Here is a 22,840-nt window from a genome sequence, read left to right on the forward strand (position 1 = left end):
CAGTGTCAGACAGCTTTGGTTTGGAAAGAGCTAGTGATACCTTTTCTGCCTGGGAAGACTGAGCTGGGGAAACATTCTTACATCCTGAAATAACTGCACACAGAATTTGTGTGCTGTATGGGTGGATTTGTTTCAGATATCACCTGGGACAAGAGCAGAGATATATTCAGAGCTAATATACATACAGTAGCAAACCAGGCAGCCAGCAATTCAGTACGCACTATGATGCCAGTATCCCTTCTTGAGAGAGGGAGCTGTGAATTCCCAGCCTCTTTCTTGGCTCCTGCCCAGAGGTGGATCAGGAGGCAGCCCTGAGTTCCTCACCTCTCTGGTCCTTCCTTAAAGCACTGCCCATCCCCGCAGCAACATATCATGAATCATTCATCTTTAATAGATTATGCAAATCAGGGATACTCGATCAATGAAGATCAATAATTGCAACCATTTAATTGCCAACAAAAACATTTTAAGAATGAACATTATCTGAAGTCCTTTCTTGGGTAATGGCACAATTAATCCAAACATTGGATCCTGGCCTAAGTGTAGAGGAAAAATCCTCTGCCCTTCTTTCACCACTGCTTTTCAGGGTGTTGAGAGTCTTTTTTCCCTTTTCATTTCCACTTTCTGAGTTTCCCCATCATTACCACCAGTGAACATCTCCCAGCGCTAATAGTTCTGCTTTTGTTACTCTGCACTGATTGAAATGTTGCATACAGATTGAGATGTTAGCACTAAGTTGCCACCTGGGAATGTCAAGCTGGGTTTGAAATGAACTTTTCTCACTCTTGGATCCAGATGGATCAGATGGGGATATTCTTGAGCCGAGCTGGGAGTTTTGCAGGAAGCAGGGTGGGGATGGCGCAGGATGTGGGGGACAAAGAGGAGACTTTCTGCCTCAGCCCACAGCCTCTTCCATGGGGCCAAATCTGTCTCCTCTTGTCCCTTTCTGAGAGTCATGTACAAAGCTTGTGCAGTGTCCCCAGCCTTCAGAAATTCAGTTACCATGTCAGCAGCCTGAAATGCTCCATCTCTTAGAAAGGAGGACTGAAAAAGATTACTTTAATGGCCCTACTGAATATTAAATTGTGATTGTAGGCACCTCACCTTTCAATCCAGCTAAGGGAATCTGCATTCCATGAAGGAAGGGCAGTGGTGCTCTCCTGCTGGCTTTGCCCCCCTTGCAGAGGGAAGTGTTTCCTGTAAGAGTTGTAGATCTGCTAAATGGTAGGCAGACACCAGCTGAGTGTTCTCTTGCACATGCGAATACAAAGAAAGATGGAACACTTTTGCCATAGCTAAGCCATTCTCTGGTTAGCTAAGAAACTGTTTGGCTACAAGGATCCTGGGTCAAGCCTGATAGCAGAAAAGGCCTTGAGAAGTCAGTGGTGTCAAGCTTTCTAGGCAGTTCCTAAATATGCAGTTCACCTCCACACGGCGCTCCATGCTATCCTGCAGACCTCACACTGGATCCTCTGTGTCTTTGCCTTGTGAGGCAGAGTCTTGAGTGGGGGAGTCTTCAGTTTTGGACCCCTTACTACAAGAAAGACATAGAGGCCCTGGAGCATGTTCAGAGGAGGACAACAAAGCTGTGCAGGGACTGGAGCACAGGTCTTATGAGGAATGTCTGAGGGATTGCTCAGTCTGGAGAAGAGGAGGCTCAGGAGAGACCTTATTGCCCTCTACAACTCCTTGAAAGGAGGTTGTGGCGAGGTGGGGGTTGGCCTCTTCTCCTGGGTAATAGTGATGGGACAAGAGGGGATGGCCTCAAGTTGTACCAGGAAGGTTTGGGAAAAACTTTTCTGAAAGAGCGCTCAGGCACTGGAATGGGCTGCCCAGGGAGGTGGTGGAGTCACCGTCCCAGGAGGTGTTCAAGGAATGGGTAGGTGTGATACTAAGGAACATGGTTTAGTGGGCAACATTGGTGGGAGGTGGGCAGTTGGACTAGATGAACTTAGAGGTCTTTTGCAACTGTAATGATTCTATGATTCTATCTAGGATAGCTGCTACCAGTCCTGCCTGGTCTCAGAGTTCCTGGTAGCCAAATATTGCATGCAACTTCATCCCTTTGCTCAGCATTTGCTGAACAATCAACCCGCCTTGGCAATAATGCTGTTAGCTGCAGCTTCTACAAGAAGAAAAACTGAGCTAGAAACTCCAGTGCTGTTTGTTCTGGGCCACCAGAGGCCTGCTTTTGAGCCAAGAGGCAACAAAGATTTATATCTCTGCCATAACTTACTTGTCAACTATACTGTGAGATTTCTGGAGGGGCCACAGTGATTGTAAGGCAAGAGGGAAATATCACAGAGGGGCAAATCCCCTGGGCCTCGCTGGCTGCTTAAGCGACTTAGGAGAAGGGCAGCATATGAGAGAGAGCAGCAGCAACTGAAGCTTTAGAAGAAGGGGCTTTGGTAGCAGAGCGTCTCCTTATGGCTCAGGCATGCATGAGCTAGGCCATCTAACAGGGAGTGCCGTGTCACCAGGCTGGCTGATGCCACCAGCAGAGGAAGTGTCTCCCCAAATCGCCTCCTACTTCTGCCATCCCAGTTCCTCTGCTGCCTTGCACTTGCTATCATTTCTTCCCTCCCAGCCACGCCTGGATTTCATGTGCCCACAAGTAAAGGAAGGAGGGAGGCTGTGAACGACCTTCTTTTGTCAGCTGCTATCAGACACTCCTGGCCTTACAGAAGTCACGGTCATAGTTCGGCAGACCTCAGTATTTAGTTTGCAATGCCCATTCCAAATGCCGGGGCTGAAGAAAACTTAAATTAGTATTTCTCCCAAGAAAACCAAATGTGTAGGTGAACTATGAACCTCTCATTCACAGACACAGAGGGAAAAGTCACAGTGCACATGTGGACATAGCTGTGCTTCTCCAGCAGCCATCTCTAAGCCACGGGGCATACAAGTGCCGGCTTCACTCTCAGGGATGCCTGTCTGTAAGTCACACCTGGGCACATCCATGTGTACCCCATAATGCCAGCACTGAATTGTAAGCTTCCCTTGGCCCCTAACTTCCTCCACAGTCTTTCTGTCTCTGTCCAGATTTGCCAGAGAGGGGTATCTTGTATTAGCAGAAAAAGCAGAAGCTAATGGTGATGAGGGAAATAAATTAAAAGCTTGGTTCTGCTGTTTGGTCAGGCAGCTTACCGGTCACCACAGGGTACGTCTGGGGTCCTGACACATTTGTCCCCAGGTCTGGGTTAGCAGAGGTGGATAGACTTGATTTGACTTCATCGAGACCAGGGGTCAGAGCTGGGAGGGAGTACTCATTACCCTGGGGAAGAGAGGAGAAAGACAGCTTGCTATTGATGCGCCAAGAGAAAGGGAGCAGTGTACAGATGGGAGGGAGGAAGAGGAGAGATGCAAACCCCTGCACAGATGGAAGAGGAGGAGGAGGAGGAAATGGAGAAGATGAAGTGACAAGAGGGCTGCAGGCAGGGGACCTGGGATGAGTTATTCCACCCTCCTGCGTGTTGCTGTGGAGGGGTTGAGGGGTCAGGCTGGGCATGGGATCTGCCTCCATTTCTGAGACATGGCCTTCGTTCAGCGCTGTGGGCAAAGGGGACGCCCACCTATACAAACTCGGGGGGGACAAAGGGGAGACATTTGCCCCGGTGACAAGGACACTTGGGGCAGAAGATGGCCGTGGCGTGACCGGGACGTGGGGCTGAAGGAAGCAGCCGGTGCCGGCCCCTTGCAGCCAGCTCTGTCCCCTGTGCTGCTGCCCCTGTCCTAGCTCTTTAAAAACAAACAAAGAAGCCTCATCCTCTGCCTCTGTCACTCTGTGCACTGGGGTATGAAATTGGGGAGGGGGGAGCCACATGGCTAACAGAAGGGTGGGAGGGGGAGAGCCATTGAATCTGAAAGGGTGTCCTGTCCGAAAGGCTGTGGTAATTGCCTTTTTATTGTGGCAGCCTCCGGACCAGACGCGGGAGCTGGAGAAACCGGGAAGGCTACCGAACAGCAGGAAAAGTTGCTCTGATTAATATTAGGTTAAATTAAAACTGATTTTCTGCTCTTTCTGCTGTGTTTTTTCCAGGCGCTTCCCCAGCCCCCTCCCCACATCTCCCCCTCCTGCAGCAGGCTCCCCGCGCGCTGCCCCCTCCCCGCCCCATCCCTGCCTGCCTAGGACTGCCTCGTCATTTCCAATTCCTTCTCGTATTGATCTTCCTGTAGAAATCAGTTTTGTAATTAGCTGCAAATTAGGCCTTCTACTGGGGGTGAGCCTGCCCCCTGATTTATCACCAGAGTAATTCGCTGTGATCGGAGAGAAATTAAAATGAACTCAATTAGGCTTCGGATTTGCTTTATGGGCCCTGCTCAGAGTTTCAGGGGGAAAAATGACTGTGCTGGTGCTTAATAGTCTAATGAAAGTAAATAAAGGTTATTCATTGTAATAAACCCAGGGACTCTGGGATGAAGGGAGTCCACAGCCAACCTCTCCTTCTCTTCCTTTGTTGGTTTATGGCTTGGGGCGGTTTAAAAAGACTTTTGATTTTCATTTTATTAAGACAAACAGCTTTTGGGATAAAAGGCCGGGAGAGCGGGGGAGGCAGGGAGAGGGGGGCAGTGCTGCAGAAGTGCAGAAAACTGGGCTGGAGACGGGAGTCAAGTCTCAGCCTTGCGCTGAGAAAGAAAACGCTCCAAGCCCGATTAAAGCTTGCACTCACTGCTCTTGTGTGACATGAGAGTGAGAGCTCCTGCGCTGTGCCGTGCCCTGCTGGCATTCGTGGCTGTGCAATCACAGCGCTGTGTGTGTGTGTGGTAAGTCACTGTGCCAGGGAAAGGAGCTGAGGTTTCGGGAGAGCACTGTGCGTGTGGATGGCAAGTTCAGGATGGGAGACAGTTTGTGTCCACGTGTGCATCAGTACAGGGACACGTTTACAACTGGAAAGTGCTGTAAAATGTGAATGTGATGCATGTGCAGTGACAGGGCACTGTGAGAGAAGGGGGTGAGGAAAGAGAGAGGGGCTTCAGTGAGGGAATCTCCCTGCCATCACCCTACAGGCGCCTACAGGTCCGCATTGCCAGGCCAGGCCCTCACCTGCTCAGATTTGATGTGCTCTGATGTTTGAAAGACGTCAGGGTAAGAAGGACGCTCAAAAACTCGATCTAAAGCTTCCAGCTGCTGCTGGGTGAAAGTGTCGCCACGAAGGTGCTTCCGCAAACTGTCCACGCTGCTCTGGGAGTCTCCGTTGGGAACGGAGCCCTCGGATACATCTGCAGGGCACAGACAGAGAAAACAGGGAGTTAGCAGCAGGGGCGGCAGCGGGTGCGGGCAAGAGCAGGGCAGCAGGAGAGGGGCCCTGTGCTGCACACGGAGCCGCGTTGCTGCAGGGGGGCCGGCTGCGGGCGGGGAAGCCCCTTCTGTCTGCTCTGGCTGCTGGCCTGCTCCGTGGGATGCTCCTGCCCGCTGTGAGCGAGGCTGTGGAGAACGGTGCTCAGCTCAGAGATGAGTTGCGGTTCCACTGATTTTCAGTGTTAAAAATTGCCAAATCTCCATTGCTGAGCATAAAATGGGAGCAAAGCACAGCGATTAGCATCGCTAGGAGGCTACCAGAGAGGCGGTTCACTGAAAATCTAGAGTGCTGAGGGGGGGCTTGCACTGCAGAGGGCTGAAGAAGCCTGAAATGGAGAAAGTCCTCTACTGCAGTCTGGAAGGGAGCAGTCTGTGTTGTAACTTCCCGCTTCCAATACAAGCTGTATCTCCATTACAGTTTCCTTCTCATCTGATTATGGCCTGTCGTATCCCAGATGGGTCTTTCAACACCTTGGATAACATGGATAATCCTGTGCCCGACTCCACATTTCAACAGAGAAGCTATGGAGCGCTCTGTCCAATTCAACATACATTATTTCTGTTATGATCTCAGTCCCATTTTGCTATGTACTAGCTCATAATTTATCACAACCCATATCTCAGTTATAAAACTCCCTCCTAAAATATGTGAATCTTTGTCTGTGAGAGCCCCCTTTCTACCTAAAAAGAATTACTGTATTGCTTATTGTATTCCTTACTGGGAATCGGCCTTTCTTATAACCCTTTTTTCTTCCTAGGAAAAAAAAGCCCCTTTTTTGGTAGAAGCATTACCAGAAACGCATCTCTGTCTCTGCAGCAGCCCTCTAGAACAACCTAATCACCCTGCAGTGCCTCTGTCACCTTCCGGATGTCTCGGTCTCTGCTGTGCCTTCCCATGTCTGTAAGAACCCCTTCATCCCGTCTGAGATGAGTCCATTATAAATGTCCTGCCCCAAAGTGAATCACATCCAAAGTGAAGCTTTCCCTGTGATAAACCATCTTATCACCCACCTGTTTTTTTTCCCTGTTATCCCCCAATTCAAATGAGGTGCATTTATCTCTGTTATAACCCCTTTTTATCTGAAGTGAGTGAGTCTCCTGCTATTAGCATCTGTCACATCCAAGGTGAGTCTGTCTGTTATAACCTCCTGTCCCAGCTGAAGTGAATCTTCCTTTGTCATAATCCTTCATCTCATCTGAGGCAAGTCTGCTCATTATAATCTTCTCCAACTGTGCTGAGTATCTTTGTGCTATCACCCCTTGGTCTAACTTTGGTGTGACTGGTTATAATCCTCTGTCTCACCCATGCTGATATATCTCCGTACCCTCCATGCAGAATCTCTGCCTGCTGTTTCATCAGACACAAGCCTGGCTGTCTGATAACCCTGTCTAAACAAAGATCAGGTTCTCCCACTTACGTTACAATTACCTTTCTGCTTTTTCACTATTGTTCCTCATACTTCAGCCTCTTTCTGTGTCTTCTAGTCTGTGAATCTCTGAAACCTGCTGCCCTGCAAGGAAGTGGTTGAGGGATCCGTGTAGACCTTTTCCCTCCTCTGTGTGCCTGTGAATGTGCTCATGGCCAGGCAGTGTTCCCACAAGCCTGGAGTGGCATTCACTGTGCAATGGCCAGAACCATGCCACTCTGCTGCTCCACTTTTAGCTCATGGATGGTGCTAAGATGGGTATTTTCCTGGCATGGGTAATGCCCATCTGGTGGCCCAGAGTAATAACTGAGCCCGCTGCCTTCTGGCTATGAGATATATCCGTTTATAGGTGATTATATGATATGATATAATCAATAGTACATTATATACAGTAACGTAGTACAGTACCACTCTCAAGACCATAGAAAATATTACATATTGATTTGTCCCAGCCAGCAGCCTTCCCTCGAGCATCCCCTTCTCTTTCTTTTCCACCCCTAACCAGAGCAAAGCTTACTGGCTCTGATTCCTGACATTTTCTCCTCTCTCCAGTCTTATTTGCACAACAGAAATTTCTGAAATCTGGAGTTTACAACATATTTGTCTAAGAGAAAACAAAGCAAGGGCTGGCTGGATTGCATTTGAGGATTTTTCCACTTGCTAGTTAGTGTGCATGATTGTGCACGCCATTAATACACGTACACATTTTGCAGTAGGCTGTGATTCTGAGATGCTCTAGGTTCTGTATCACCATACATGCCTGAGCAGCCATTTGTGTGAGGTGGCTGGTTTAGGTCGCATTTGGTCGCCAAGGATGGCAGCCCTACAGTATGCATGGCATTTGGTGTGAGTGAGCTTGTGCTGACTGTCAGTAAACCAGATTTTACCCTGCAAGGGTTACCCTGCATGTTTGGTCAGGTTTGTGCACAGGCGCAATTGCATTTACGATCCCTGTCTGCCTGCTGAGCCCTGTGCACACATGTCCCTTTCTGTGCTTGGGCCATGCCTTTGTGTGAAGGAGCTGAAACTACAGCTTTCCCAAGTCGCTGTAGGAGTCTCTTTTCCTTCATTTATTCAGAGGCCCTTCAGATCTTGACAAATCTGTCACTCTAAATTTGCGAGAGATTATGGTGCTCTCTCCCTAGCACGGAGAGAGGTGATATATGATATCTGCTGCCCCTATTGATTGCCTGATCTGGTGGCAGAGGGCTGGCGAAATGAACTTGAAATGAACATCATGCCTCAACTCATTGTGCGTATAATACACTACTTAATCCCACATTTTTCAGCTGCTATGGAATTCAATTGATCAATCATGTCCCTCTGATAGTACTGTTTTAGGGGTTATTGCTGCTCTGCTCACTGACCTTTTTATTTATTTATTTATTTGTGTGTGTGTGTGTGTGTGTGTGTGTGCCTATGTGCATTTGGCACACTGAGGACCGGCTGATAAGAAGCGGCCTGTAAAATCAGTGGGAAATGAAGGAAAAGGATGAAGGGAGGAGAAGGGGGTTAGATAAGGAAGCAGAGTGATCAACACAAGAGAATAGATAAGGGGAGTAAGAAAGTTGTAAGGAGAATGGCAACACTCAAGTTTAAGGAGAAGCTTTGGAGATGAGGAGCATCATGTCATAGCTTAGGCAGGTCAGCCTTAAAATCTACAGAAGGGAAGGAACTTTTGGCAGAAGATTGTGGGCTACCTAGAGGTGAACCTTTTCTAAACAGCTTGAAGTAGTATTGGGCTTAATGGTGATAGGGCACAGAAATCCCAAATGTCACAGAACAGTAATATGAGTTGTGCATATAGGATTCTAGTTATGGAGCAGAAGAAGTTTCACAGAGATGATCCCACAGGACAGATTTATAGGCCTTGTGTTGCTAATGCTGAGACTTTCACAGTCACGGATCATTATATTTTCTTCAAAACCAAAGGACTGTAAATCCCCTGTATTTGTTCTATGGTGTCAAAATCTGTAGACATTGTGTTTTCATTTTTTCATCTAAAACTGCAAGGGATAGAAACCTATCTCTGTTTTTAGATCAAAGCTGCTATTCTTACCTAAGCACGTGGCCCTGTGAGCTGGATTTTCAGAAGCCTCAGATACCGCAGTAATTATGGGAGCTGGCAATTGTAGAGGTGTGAGCAAAGGTGGCAGTAATGAACAGAAAGGACTTTGGGAAAGAGGTGAATCTGCCGAAGAAGCTCTTGGGAGGAATGCTGTGGTGGAGCAAGTTTTCTGCTTCTGGATGAATCTGGAAGTAGGAAACTGCCCTAGTTTTGCCACTGGGGAGTGGCATCATTTTCCCCAGTCTCCTTTTACTGGCACAAGAACCTCTGCAATACTGTGACACAGGCACCTCTCTGTTAAATCAGGAGGCTTGTAACAAACAGTTTGAGAGGTGAACCATGGCCTCGGTCACTGTGTTCCTCACAAGAGCACACAGCTGCTGTCAGCATGATCAGGACTGGCCTTGCATTGCATGACAGGAGACATTTCTCCTCCCAAGGGGCTGCGGAGAGAAGGTGCAGAGCCAACACTCGGCATAAACCTTTGACATGGCACAGAAATGCTCCACAGGTGTCACAGAAGTATCCTGACAGATTACAAGGAAATCCTCTGCCAGAGGACACAGGAGCAACTGTAACTACACCTCACACAGGGACAGAGCCCACTAGAAAGCTCTGAAGAGATGCTCCCAGGCCTGGAAACCCCAAAGCCACCATCACATACAAATAGCACAGAGCTGTAGCAAGACAGCTATTCATCTAGCACTGGGGGATACAGCAAGCACCCTTGCTCAGGGTTGGATAGGATCATCCCCACCAGAAATGTAGAAAAGCTCCTAGTAGAGCTGGCATGGGAGCACCTCTGTGGCACAGAAGCACTCCAGAAGGTCATGACAACCTGTGCATCTGGCACACAGGCAGGGAAATGACGTTCAGTTCTCAGGGCAGGGCTATTGCTGTCTGTAGGGGTCCTATGGAGCCCTGGCAGTGCTGGAGTTCTGCAGCACTCCCGATAAAACCCCAGCCACAGCAAAAGTGGTATGTATGGTGGGCATGAGAGCTGCTAGCCAGGGGACACAGCAGAACCCATTTCACTGTCAAAGCCTCTGAGGGAAGTTCATATGTCTGACACAGCAATGCAGAGCTGGCTGTCAGAACAGCACTCCCTGCCCCAGCCAAGCCCTGCCCTCTCCTGCAGACTAGCACATCTCTGCTCCTTCTATGGCACGTGGCCTGGTAGCCCTGATCCACTCTGCGGTAGCTGCCTGGTTTCCACGAGAGCTGCTTCTTCCCAAGCTTTGTGCTTTGTGTTAAGGCTGCTCCATCCCTTTATCCAATCTCCCTTCTCTTTTTTCCCCCTCTGATGTGCCCTGTGTCCCAGCGCAGCCTGGCCTGTCAGGCATCTCTCCCGTCCATCCCCCGGGGGCCCTTCACTGCGCTGCCAGTTGTTGCAGTTTCAAACTCAATTGTTCTCCTCGGTACTGAGGCAAATGGAGTCATTAATTACCTTCTATCGGCTGGGCCGAGTTCAGAACGCGATCAATAGCCGGCGCTTGTCATTCATGGCAGCCAGCCCCACGCAGCCCCTTGCACTGCCTTGGCCTGGTGGCAGCTGTCGGGAGCAGGGCACCCTGTCTGAGCGGGGCTGAGGGGGGACAGCAGGGACAGGAACCTCATCTGAGGAAGCACATTGCACGTTTGCACATGGCCGACATGTCCTGCTTTGGACAAGCTGGGCCAGTCTGGCTGTTGTGCTGTTTCTAGAAGCTCCATCTGCATCCACAGTGATTATTAATCCAATACTCTGCTCCCGTCGGTCACTTGGGTAACTCTCAGGAGGGTTTGGAAAAAGGAAGGCTGCCAAATTTGGTGTTCATTTCCTTCCAGAATAATTTCTGCAGTCCTTTGAGCAGGGTGCAAGAAGGCACCTTCTCTAGACAGGTCATTTCTGTGTTACAGAACTTAGTGCTGCAAGAGCTGTGCTTGATTGCCATAAATGAACTAGGGGGGAGAAGGATACCTCAAAATCAGGTGGAAGAGATCCCAAGTGAGTGCTGGACAGAAACTGCAGAGCATGGGAGGGGCTGGCAAGATCCAGCAGTGTGCAGGGAAGGAATATTATCAGAGATCCACACTGTGGCAGTGAAAGACATGGGAAGAGTTCAGGTTATGGACAATAACCTGCAGAAACAGAGACACTGGAAGACGTGCTGGAGAACTGTCACCTCAGGGAAGTGGATCAGACTTCATAAGCTCTGCATTTGTTTAGGTTGCTGTGTCCATTTGGCTCAAGGGAATCCACAAGCCTGAATCTGAGTATGCAGATGGATGATATTGCATTTGTTACGTACACAGGCTCGGAGGAGACAGGCTGAGAAACAAAGGGATTTTATGTTTTGAAATTGGAGTGTAGATCAGGTGAGGAATTGTGAGCAAGGAAGGCTGCTGGCACAGGGCAGAGTGCATCCCTGCAAGGGAGTGAGGTGTGTGCCAGGGCCTGGCAGCATGGGGCTGCGTGGGACGGAGGCATTGGGAGGAGCAGAGGTGGGCAGTGCAGCATTAATGCAGGGCTCGCATGAGCAAAACAGCAATGCTCATTGAGAATGTAAATGAAATGAATTGTGTGTGCAAATGTGTAATGAAGTGTGTACTCAGATCTGTCTAGGATTATCAAGGGAGCATGCAAATGTGCATTTAAGGCAGTGAGTGTGTGTGTGCATATGAAAATCATATGTATTTACTACAGCATCTGAATGTGTGATTACAAATGTGGCCCTGAGAAACTAAGTCTGTGCAGACCTAGCTTTACGTAATAGCATAATCAGCACATCCAGCTTTACTGAGAGCTTCAGTAAAGGCCTTTCCAGGTGTTAGTCTGCAAACAGCTGCCTTGGACACATGTACAGCATGCATGACAGCATGTATGGGTGTGCAGATGAGGTGTGCTAGCCCAGGGAGCCAAAGCTGGTGCTTTCTGTGCAAGCCGCCACCACAGCTTTGTGACCTTAGGGTATTCTGGAGGTGAGGGCACATCTTCTGCTCTCAGGCTGCTGTAAATCTACCACAATTCCCTTACCTCAGAGGAGTCACTGGGGATTTATACCATTGTAATGAAGGACAGAGTGTGGGTCCAATATCTCTCGCTAGCACTACTAGGCTTAACTGCTAGCCAGATAGAAATGCAGCTGCCTCCAGGAGCCAGTACATCTGCTTTGTTTATGTTGGCGGAAGAGCAAGCAACACTATCACAGAGCCAGCCAGATCCCCAAGTTAGTGTAAATCTTTAAGTCTCCTGCACTCAGTGGTTATACTGATTTACACATCCTGAAAGTTATCAGAAGGGTTACTCTGATTTATACTGCTGTGGTGCCCAGCACGCCGCCTTTAGTGCAGAGGCTTAGGGGAGAGCTGTGGCAGGGAGGCAGGCGCTGGGAGCCCTGAATTCACTCTGCCAGGGCTGAGATGTGCTTAGCACTGCTGGTGTATGCTGGCTGCCTTTGCAACCTCCTCTCATCCTCCTAAACGATTTGTTGGGGAGCTCCCTCTCATCAGGATCCCCCCCTTAGTGAGCACATAAAACCAGGTGTCTTTTGTTAGCTCCAAAGGACAGAAGCAACGCAAAAAATTACATCGCATGCAGCCCTAACTATGCTTGTTTAGAGAAACTGCTTGCATTTATGAAGTCTTTGGTGCGGAAAGCAGGGTTGCAAATGACTGCATCAGAGCGACAGTAAAGGCCATTAATTTCCTGTTATGTTTTCCTGTGTTGGGGGCTTTATTAATTTAATTTTACACTGTCGAACAACAGCGAGCGCTGACACCGCCACACTGTAAGGTTTTTTTTCGCAAGCAGTGCTTTGGCTGACATGCAAATCAACACTGCCATCAGAAACGCTAGGGACAAGGGAGGGAACACGGGCTGGCCTGTTCCTGCCAACCCCACTGCCCATGGCCTGGAGGCCCCTGAGAACCCAGTGGAGCCCACTGGCACCTGATAGTGAGGCCACCAGTGCCTGGATAAGTCTGTGCGTGTCTCTAATACACAGTCCAGAAAATACGAATTCCTTCTTATCCTGCTTGGTTCCATTGGGCTGATCCCGCACCAACATGCCTCTGCATCCCTCATCTCCTTCTGTCTCTCTTGCTCCAGACTCTCCTTTCCTTTCATTCTACCTTATTTTCCCCTCACAAACGCTTTTACCTTAACCTCCCAAGTCAAAGAAGGCCGTGCCTACCCCTGAGCCAGATGTCAATGAATCATGTTAGTGGAAGCTCTTCTGACTCAGCACTAAACCAGTGCTCAAGCAGAGTGTTTTTAGAGCTGCCATTTTTGATGTGCCATAAAACAAAGGCTCCAATCACTCAGAGTCATTAAAATTCCCATGGCATTTTTTGTAGGAGTACAGACATTAACCTGGCTGTTCTGAACAAAATCCAGCCTGAGTGATTACCCACAGCATATCTTAATTCTCCTGTGGTTTCATTTGGACATGGCACAGCAAAATTTCAGTGTTGATGCTCTGTATTGTTCAACATCTGCCACAGTCCATCCGAGTCAGCCACATTTCAGTAGTAAATGAGATCTTCAGAATGAGAAGGTTAATAAACAATGTATTATATAGGATGGGTAATTACAAAATGCCACACAATGAAAGAGCTACAGGCCTGCAATATGCTGCAATCAGCTTGGATTGGCACCATGCACATTCTTTTTCTGAATGTGCTCATTCCTGTGATACCTATAAATCATTAATTATTTGAATGATATATGAAAGATCCTGTGGTGGTATGACCTATGTAATATTTATATTGGAGATGTGTTCCAAACTGTAAGGGGGGACCCAGTCACTGGTAGCAATGAGTTTCACAGACTGAGGCTGTGCAGAGGAGAGCCATAGGTGTCTTTAAGGCAGCGGTTGGTTTGTTTTCCAGTTCACTGGAATTTAGTAAAGTTCACCCAAAATCCAGGATAGATCTGATCTGCATGCAAGGTCAACTCCCATGCTCAACGTCTACCTTATCATGCATTAGATGCCAAAAGCCAAAGTGAAAAATCAACAGCTCCTTTGGGAAACCAGACATGGAAATGTGCCTGTCCTTTCTAACAGCCTTTTCTAATGCATCTAAGAATGGGCTGGAAAGACCTCAAGAATTTATGGGCATTTCATACACGGTAACCACCTCATTAAGGTTTGATCAGATGCCTCCTGAGCCTGTCCTAGTGCAGGCCCCTAGCTTAAAAAGAGAAGAACACCACTGAGATCTCAACAAAGGCAGAACCAGTAAGAGAAAGAAGTGCTGACATACTGCACATCCAAATGGAAATGCAGATGTGATATCCAAGACCTAGCTCCTGGTCAGGCACTGTGCTGCTGTGTAGGAAGAGGACTTTGTACCTCGAACCTGATGGGATCTAACTTGCAACATGTCTGGGTGGATGCAAAAGCAAGGGAGAAATGTGCCCCAAGGCATTATTTTAGGCTCCTTGACAAAACTGACATTTAAAAAGGCATGAAATGCATTTAATACCTATTGATGTGTGGGAAGATCATCCTCAGGAATGATGGAAGGTAACCATGTCTGACAGGCTGGCTAAGTCTAAGTGTTTTTACCAGGTCATCTATTGCTATTGGAGCTGTGCTCCCTCTGCAAGGCCTTAGGGCTTACCCTAGCCTCTGCAGGCCAGCACAAATTGCTGTTTGTGGCAGGCACGCTTGGCAGCCACAGAGGTAGCTGGAGGAAATCCAGTATTCCCTGAAAGGCTCTTAACATGTTCACAAGCTGCATTTTTCTTGTGGCAAAGTTTTTTCTGCCTCTCTGCCCTGCTCTTGTCACTTCTTTGCCCTCCTCTGCTCAGCCAGAATTCTCACCAGCTAATCAGTAGGTGAGATCTTGTTGCTTCCCCCTGGGATCCAGAGAAACAAGTCTGGAGGATCTGATGCTATCACTGAGGGAAGCAAAGAGCTCCAGCTTCCCTTTCAAACAGCAGCAGTCCCGTTCAGGGAGGAGGAGGGGTCCTGTCTGGCCCTGGCTGAGAACAAGGTGCTTAGTGTTTTGCTTTAGTGCGAGAAGACGCTCCTCTATGGGAATGATTTCCATCTATAAACAGCAAGTGATGCTTAATATTGCATTGATGCAGATTTGGGAGCACAGAGATAGCCAAATTAGGAGCTAATTGGTGCACAGAAGATTTCCTGTTGTGCCCTTTGGCTGCTGTGGTGCGAATGGGGAGAGGGAGAGAATGGAAGGGAGCACGAGCCGTCCTCCGCCAATGCCTCTGCAAAGGTTGGGATTCCTGAGACCGCTGTTGTCTCGTGCTGTCAAGGTCAGCAGGTTCGGGTTCACTGAACGGTCAGGATGGTTTGAATTACTGGCACTGCCTGCCGATGCCTCTGCTGATTGCGATCCGTCTTCCAGCGCCTGCTGCGGGATGCTGCTCCCCGGCCATGTGCTGCGCACCGTGAGGGGCACGGAGAATGGCAGCGAGGCAGATGCTCTTGTTAAGAGGATAAGGTTTTAGGAAGATTTAAGGAGCCACAGCAGTGCCAAGGGGAGGCGCATGCTCCACGAGGCACACGGGGACTGGGCTTCCAGAAGCAGTTGTTCTGTTCCATTTATCCTTCACTCCTCCTGCAAGTTTCTGCCTTTCATAAAAGTTAGAAGAGTGGCTTGAGCAGGGACTGTCAGGCCCTTATGGGGGGAAAAGCCTGTTGCAGAAGGTTTCTATTTGGTTGTATATAGGTATAATGCTTAGTTAGCAAAGACTGACGTCCAAGTCTCCATGTAAGCTGTGCTGCTGGGACACATCCCACTCTGTCACCAGGTGGCTGCTGTGTCCCTGCAGGAACACCCAGAGACTCACAGTGCCGCAGCCCGGACCCAGACAGGGAGCAGTGGGAGGAACCACAGTGGAGCAAGTGGGGAGAACCAGGTGAGTGCCTGCCCCACAGGTGTGGGCAACACAGACATGGGCCAGGCAGCGTCAGCTTGCAACCCAATGCCAAAATAAGCACATGAAATAAAATAAGCACAGGATGAAATCAGAACAGGACTGGAGGTGATGCGGGACTAGTTCCCAGCAGCTGTCTCTGTCAAGAATGTCTCCACAATCATCATGGAGTGAGTTTCACTACAGAGAAATCTTGCCTTCCCTGTTCAGAAACCTGAACGCTGGTTTTGGCTTTGTTCACTGAGGTTTGCTGCCCGCCTCTGTGAGCCACTCAGCCCCTGGGTGCAGTGAGCTACATCTGCATCTCTGTACATGCAGCGTCTGCGCTCACACCCCACAGCTGCACCAAACCTGCACGAGTACACCTGGAGGGAAGTCAGGGCAGTGCTGAGAGCAGAGCTTCCTGCGCCTGGTGCCAATAGAGAGGCCTCTTGTGCAGCAGCCTCAGAGGAGATCGTGGCTAACCCATCCTCACTGCTCTGAGGATGGGAAGCTCCCACCTCCTCTGAGCTCAGTTCCAGGCAGGCTCTGTGCGGCCTGTCTGTTGTTAGGCATATGCCGCGCTGCCTTCAGCTCCGTGCCCCAATCCTCTCCCAGCTCCCTCTCCTGGTACAGCGCAATGGGCTTTGGCAATAAGAGTCAGGGACAGTGCCCAGTATCGTGCTGCTTTACATTAATGAGATACACATGGTGTAATCCAGCAATGGAGTCAGCTCTACAAAGAGAGGTAATAGCAGGCTGCCATGAACAGAGCAGCTCAGGTAATTGGTTTATCTATCTAGAAGCAGTAGTAGCAATCTCTGCACAGACAGAGTAGCAGTAAAGTCTCTTCCTTAAGGCTATTTCCTTTGTCTTTTCAATTGCTTGCACATCCATGTGAGATAGAGAGAGAGAGAGAAGGAGAGAGAGAGAGAGCTAGAGAGAGAGAGAGGGAGAAATGTTAATTTGTGAATTAATGGCTTTTCTCAGCGGAATTGTAAATTCAAATGTCACCTCACAGGGTGACACTATGCTGGGCTGCTGAAGAAGCAATGATAAGATCCCCCTCATCCCCGTGCCGACATATAACCATGCCCATCCCCTCCCTGAAAGATAGCTGCGGAGTGGAACATGCTACTTTTAATTTGCAATAACACCACAGCAGAGGGATGCGAGGGTGACTGTTTCCGACCCTCCCTTCTACAACAACCCAGGCCATATCTTTCCCGTTCCTCCTCTACCTCCTTCCACCCTCTCTTCAACCCCTCCCGTTCTAAACTGAGTCCAAAACAACACATTATCTCAACTTCCCCCACCCCAAACTAATCAAAGGATGAGCTAAGGGAGGGCTCTTTAGAACGGATGCCTCTGCAACCCTCTCCTCTCCTGCAATAATCAGGTGAATTAATGACCCTGAAGTTAAAGTGAGTGCTGATACTCAGGCGTTGTGCAGCGTAGGGGAGAAAGCCTTCATTGTTTTCGAGCAGGAGGCGGGCAGCAGCAAGGGAGATTCATGGATGGAGATTGAATATGCAATTTTCTTTCACCTTGCCAAGAGCTGCCCCTGGGCTGTGCCTGGCCTAAATTTTTTTTTTCTCTTGCCATCTCTGCCTTATCCGGCCCTCCCACCTCCCTTCCATTCTTTCCAGAAAATTACCTTCAAAATTGATTTCCACTTTTACAAACAAATATAATGGGAACATGAGGGGGAAAAAAAATCTTGGGCCGTGATGAATTAGGGCTGTCAGGTGCTTCCAAGTCTCCTTTGTTTTTGTTTTACTGCCCGTTAGGTTCTTTGTTTTTCCAGCAGCTGGGAATAGTGCCCCTGCCCACACACTCCATGGCTATCATCACGGGATATGTCCATCACCTGATGTCATCACTGAGTTATCCCTGTTCTCCATCACTATGATGCAAACAACCACTGTGACCAGACTGCTCTATCCCTTGATACCAGGATGCAGCCGATCTCATGGAGATGGAGCACGTCCCACACTGCTGCCTACCTGCCTTCTGCAGCCACCCTGCACGTCCTTGGAGTTACCTCAGATCTTTTCTACTCTTCTGTTCCTCCTGTTCTCTTTCGCCTTTAACTGATTCTTGAATGGAGTTTCCCAGCCCTCACTGTTCTAACGGGTCAGCCTAGGCCATCAGCATGGCACTTGGATCCTCATTGCACCTCTGTGCCACATCACCTTGGTTCTGTAGCAGTATTGCCCTTGATTCTCACTGCCATGTCACTTGACCCAGTAACAGCGCCATCCACCAGCAGGGCACCCTGAGCCACTGCTATACTAGCTTTATACTTGTCACATCACCAACAGTCACCTAGAGGCACCGTTTGCTTCCACGTTTCTACCTATTCCTATCCCTCCTGGGGTTTATGCTGTCACCCACCATGCCCTGAGATCCTCACGGATCCAGGCACTGTGCTTCTGTAGTCTTTATGTTCATGAGCCAGCAGCAGCCACCCTCTGAATGCAGGCAGACCCAGGGTACAGACTGCAAGAGAGACAGGCACCAGCACAACTGGGGAGCAGCGTCTGCACAGGTGGGCACATAGGGTGCTCAGAGACACCGGGAGGAGCCACAGCTCCTCCCAGCAGTGAGTCAAAAACGCAGAAGATTTAGCCACAAACTAAACACACAGAAATAAGCAGTCAGATAAGCATGCATTCAGGGCACTCACTCAAATAAACTTCAAGAAAAGCTCTATGCATAAGAAAGACTCACAAAACACAGCCAGTAGCATTTGAAAACGCAAGAATGTAGTCTGGGACACAAGGAAGTACTAATGCAGTATGTGTCAATTAAATGTAATTTCTGAATAAACAAATAACTTACAACAACATACGTACACTAACTAAATGGAAACCTGGAACTCAGTGGAATTTCCTTAAATTCACATATACAAAATTAAATCATGAAAACAAATACAAACTATTTACAGAAATAGACAACCTTCTCACAGTCAAGAACAGCCAATATATGCATATAAAACATGCACACAAATATACAACCCCAGTGCAAATGTACCCTCTGTACAGACTACATACAGAGGTGCACAGCACTAACAGGCTACGTATTTGTGTCTGGCAGCCACAAAGATACAGTCATACTCCAACTATATAACAACAAGTACAGAGAATATACATACAAGTATACAACATTCACATATATGCTTAACATGTGAATACAAATACCTGGCATTCATAGAAATACATAGCACTAATGCTGAGCCATACATGCCCAGATATCCAGATGATCCACACTATGCATACCCTACTAGGCAATATTATACACAGCTTAACATACACGTTTTCCAGTTCTCTGGGTGCATGCACAAAATTACAGGTCTATCCTGCCGCTCATCATGGTACAATAAACACTGATAAGTGGAGAGCAGTCACCCTAACACAGAGATACAGAAAACAAACAGGCGTGCATTCCAAGGTACACAGATACACAAACAGAGACGCACACAAACACAGCTGAAGCCAAACCAGCTTGTCTTCAGATAGTGCCAAACCATGCCAAACTAAGCAGAGGCGTCAGGAGCAGAGCAGCCTGTCCAAACGGCTGCCTGTGATGTGAGCTGTTAACTCCCCCTTACCTGAGCCACGCACCCTCAGAACTGCCAGGCTGTGAGCACACAGACAGACATCTGTCCCTCTCTATTACAGGCAGGTTCCAGCTCTGTGATGCAGACCTTTCTGACTATGTTGTGCTGCTTATGCATTGCCATCTCCTTTATCCAGTCTCCTCAGTTCACTTTCTCTACACATCCTCTCCCTTTGCTATCCGTCCTGCAACTCATCTGGGAGGTACCTGCCTCATGTTCTCCCAAAGTCTCACCAGCAAAGACCCTTAAAAGAAGAGGTGAGGGGCTGCTGAGAATAAACTGCCCCTTGATTTATATCTTCATCTGGAGTGAGAGGAGTGCTACCTACTGTAGTGTGTGTAGGAGCAGTGAACCTGCAAGTTCCCTGAAACCACTGCTGTCTGCTGTGATACGCCATCAGTGCAACCAGATAGCCATTGGGAACTTGGCCACATGGTGTGATGCTGCACTGTCCTGGGCAGAGCAGGGGGAAGGTGCTATTGGACTGACACAGCCCAGAAATTTCTCACTCTGCGTGCACAGCCATGGACTGCTGGATGCACACCTTGCAGCTGTGTTTGGTGATCAGAATGGGGAGTTAGTGCCTGAGGTAACGTAACTGCACGTGTCTCTAGTGTCATTAAGACTACTGTGGACCTGCAATAAAGCAATCATATGGAAGAGTGCAAACATATCAGCTGTGGTGACAAGAAATCACAGCACGAAACAATGCAGCCACACCACAGCAATGCTCTTGTGTCACCTGCAGGGGTCCAGGCACACTCTGTTGTCTTTAACAATGCAGTGGTGGTGGGAGGACAGAAATCCACCTATTGCCCTGAGATGAACGTACATCAGATGTCAAGATAACAATCAATGCCTAGAAATGTGCACAGGCAGCAGAGGACAACAAATGTATTTCCCTCCAGGGCAGTTAAGGGCCTCACACCACTGCACTGCTGTTAGAGCACCATCGCACTGCGGATGACGATGGAAGCATGCCGTCTGTCCTGAAACAACCCCAGTAAGCAGTGGAGCAACACGATCATATTCCATGAAAACATACGGTGCTCAAGACAGCACCGTGGTGACGTACCTCTGTTGACTTCAGTCAAGATCAGATGACAGTCTGTCACCAGTCAACAAATGATATCAACTGCAGTAGCAACTGCCTGAGTGGCAATGACAGTACAGCACAGCCGGCCATGAGGCACCGAGTCACCTCACGGAAACAGCACTGCTCCGTGATACACAGGTACTGCCTCACCACCACCTCCTTGCATGGAGCGATGGCCTGGACTACAGCAGGGCAGCATACAAGCAGCAATACACTTATCTCATCATTAGTGTCACAAACCCACAACATGATAACCACGGTCACGCCTGCAAAGACGTATTGATGGCACTGACACGAACTCACCTGAAATGTCACAACTGCCTCTTTCCAAGTGACATAATCATTGCTGCCATGAGCAGCACAAATGGGCTAACACTTGCAGTGGCACACTCAGCTGCTGTATAGCTGCTCAAAGCCTGAGACCTCTGCAAACACAAATACATCTCTCCACACTACATTTCACTGAAATTATTGACTTCAAAATTTTCTTCAAGACATTGTATTCTGAGGCAGCATTTAAAACACCATTTTCTGGTCTGGGACTGTAGCAGCTCTGCACTCCACTGATGGAGGCATTTCTGCCTTCCCAGTAGGAATACGGGCATCATGGACAAGCTGGAAATCCCTTAAGCTGATTGCTGTTGAACCTTGCTCTGCAGTCAGAGTCCCCGTTGGGAGTGAGAGAAGAGAAAGCAACCTGTAACAACGTAATGCTTCTCAGCAGAGAATGCTGTGATAGCAAGAGTGAGAAAATTATGTATGCAGTACCAAAGCAACACATAGCACCGCAGTGACGCTGCCTATCCTGCAGCTACACGGCCAGCAGTGTGAATGCTCCTACAGCTGCATGCAGTACCTCATTCTGACTGCTCAGTGCCACAGCCTGCAGCATGCAGCCCCGTTTGGAGCTGTACGGTGAATCACCTGCATCGATACACCTGTAACTGACTTGCCAAAATAGCAATGACCCTTCACTGTTCCCCTGTTCTGACACAGCCCTGCCTCATTTCAGTGTAAATCACTGTGATTGTCCAAGTGACAGGTGAAGAGAGGGAAGGAGGAACTTCTGCCTTCTGAGGTTAGCTCCCCCATCCCCACTGGGGATTCCTTTACTGCAAACAGCCTGAGTATTACTGCCATTTACAGTAGCAATCACTCCGTCCCCTCCTCTCCCACAAACCTACTGCTGATATTAGCACTGATCATACTAACAAGCCTGTGGGTTTTATTACTACTGATACTAATAATACTGGACACATTACGTCTGCTCCCGCCAATAACAGGCTGTAGATATGATCCCTGCTAATGCCAATAATACTGGGGGATATTATCTCTGCCATTGTCAGCACTGCAGATATTATTGCCAGTAATGCTGTCAAATACTACAGATATTGTCAGGGGCCAAGATTAATAATGCTGGGATTGTTACAACACCAGCCTCGCTGGAACACAAATCCCAAATGAGAATTTGGGTACAGAGAAGTCCATTTGTGGCCTGCTATGGAGAGAGAGAGCTATCTTTAATAAGAGTAGTTTTGTAAAGGTCCCCAGAGTTTTACACAGTTGAAGATGCAGGGAGTCATATGAAACATCATTTTTATATTGTCTATTCATTTATCTATTTATCCATCTATCTGTCCTCCCTCTCCCTTTTCTTTCTATATACTGCTTAAGACAATAGTACTGGAGCACTGCTATTTTTTTCTTAGTTCCCCTGGCTCACCCCAGTTCTTACCCTTTTAGCTATCAGTTGGGTATTACAGAACTACAGAACAACAATCTAGATCAATAGAGTCCACCCTCAGCAAGTTTGCTGACAATACAAAGCTGGGAGAAATGGCTGACACACCAGAAGGCTGTGCTGCCATTCAGATGCTCAGATCTAACTCGTTCTCAGTGCCACATTCTTCCCAGGCCAGCCAGCACATTTGGTATGTTGGTCCCCTGCTTCTCCGTGAGGAACACACCTGGCTGTCATCGGCCATTGCTAAGCCCACCTCTGGCTCCTTCTGTCCAACTTGGGAGTTCTGCTACATCATCTTGACACATAATTATCTCTCCTCTTCTTAATCATCTGTGCTACTGCCTAACGCAGTGCCAGCTGCAGAAAAGGATCTGGGGGAGGGGGTGTGCTCAGGCAGGGGCTCCTCTATCTCTCCAACCCTGCTCTGTGTCCTCAGCCAGCACAGGGGTTGCTAACAAGGTTTTCAGGAACCAGGATTCAAGAGCACTTCGGTCCTTTGCCTGTCTCCGCAGAATTGCATTCCTCACAAAGCATCATCCTAGCAGCAAAGCTGTCCCAATGAAGCAGAAAGAAGAACAATGCTGCTGTCTCTGCCTTCTTTAGGGAAGAGCCATTCCCAAAATGCTGGGAGAGTAGATGTGCTTTTCTACGTGAGATTAAACCCCACAGTTAAGAAATTGCAACAAGACGGAGCTCAGAAGCTTTGGGAAGTACTG

At 48.5% G+C, this 22,840-nt stretch overlaps 1 protein-coding gene and 1 long non-coding RNA gene across 34 annotated transcripts in view; one reads left to right on the forward strand and one right to left on the reverse strand.

Moving 5' to 3' along the window:
* The window catches only part of LOC125693953 (uncharacterized), a 309,716-nt gene that overhangs the window by 122,787 nt on the left and 164,089 nt on the right, over positions 1-22,840 (forward strand). The gene's annotated exons all lie outside the window — the stretch shown is intronic.
* The window catches only part of PAX2 (paired box 2), an 89,582-nt gene that overhangs the window by 25,085 nt on the left and 41,657 nt on the right, over positions 1-22,840 (reverse strand). For 9 of the 17 annotated variants that reach the window (XM_048946478.1, XM_048946468.1, XM_048946483.1 and 6 more), the window contains 2 exons: positions 5,045-5,220; positions 3,148-3,274 (listed from right to left, as the gene is read on the reverse strand). In XM_048946478.1, coding sequence (XP_048802435.1) covers positions 3,148-3,274; positions 5,045-5,220 — 303 coding nt within the window. Of the gene's footprint in view, positions 1-1,104; positions 1,198-3,147; positions 3,275-5,044; positions 5,221-22,840 lie in introns of all 17 variants that reach the window. The other 8 variants (XM_048946469.1, XM_048946472.1, XM_048946466.1 and 5 more) reach the window with 1 other exon arrangement.

The sequence above is a fragment of the Lagopus muta genome, chromosome 5 (assembly GCF_023343835.1).
Source record: "Lagopus muta isolate bLagMut1 chromosome 5, bLagMut1 primary, whole genome shotgun sequence".
NCBI classification, from domain to species: Eukaryota; Metazoa; Chordata; class Aves; order Galliformes; family Phasianidae; genus Lagopus; species Lagopus muta.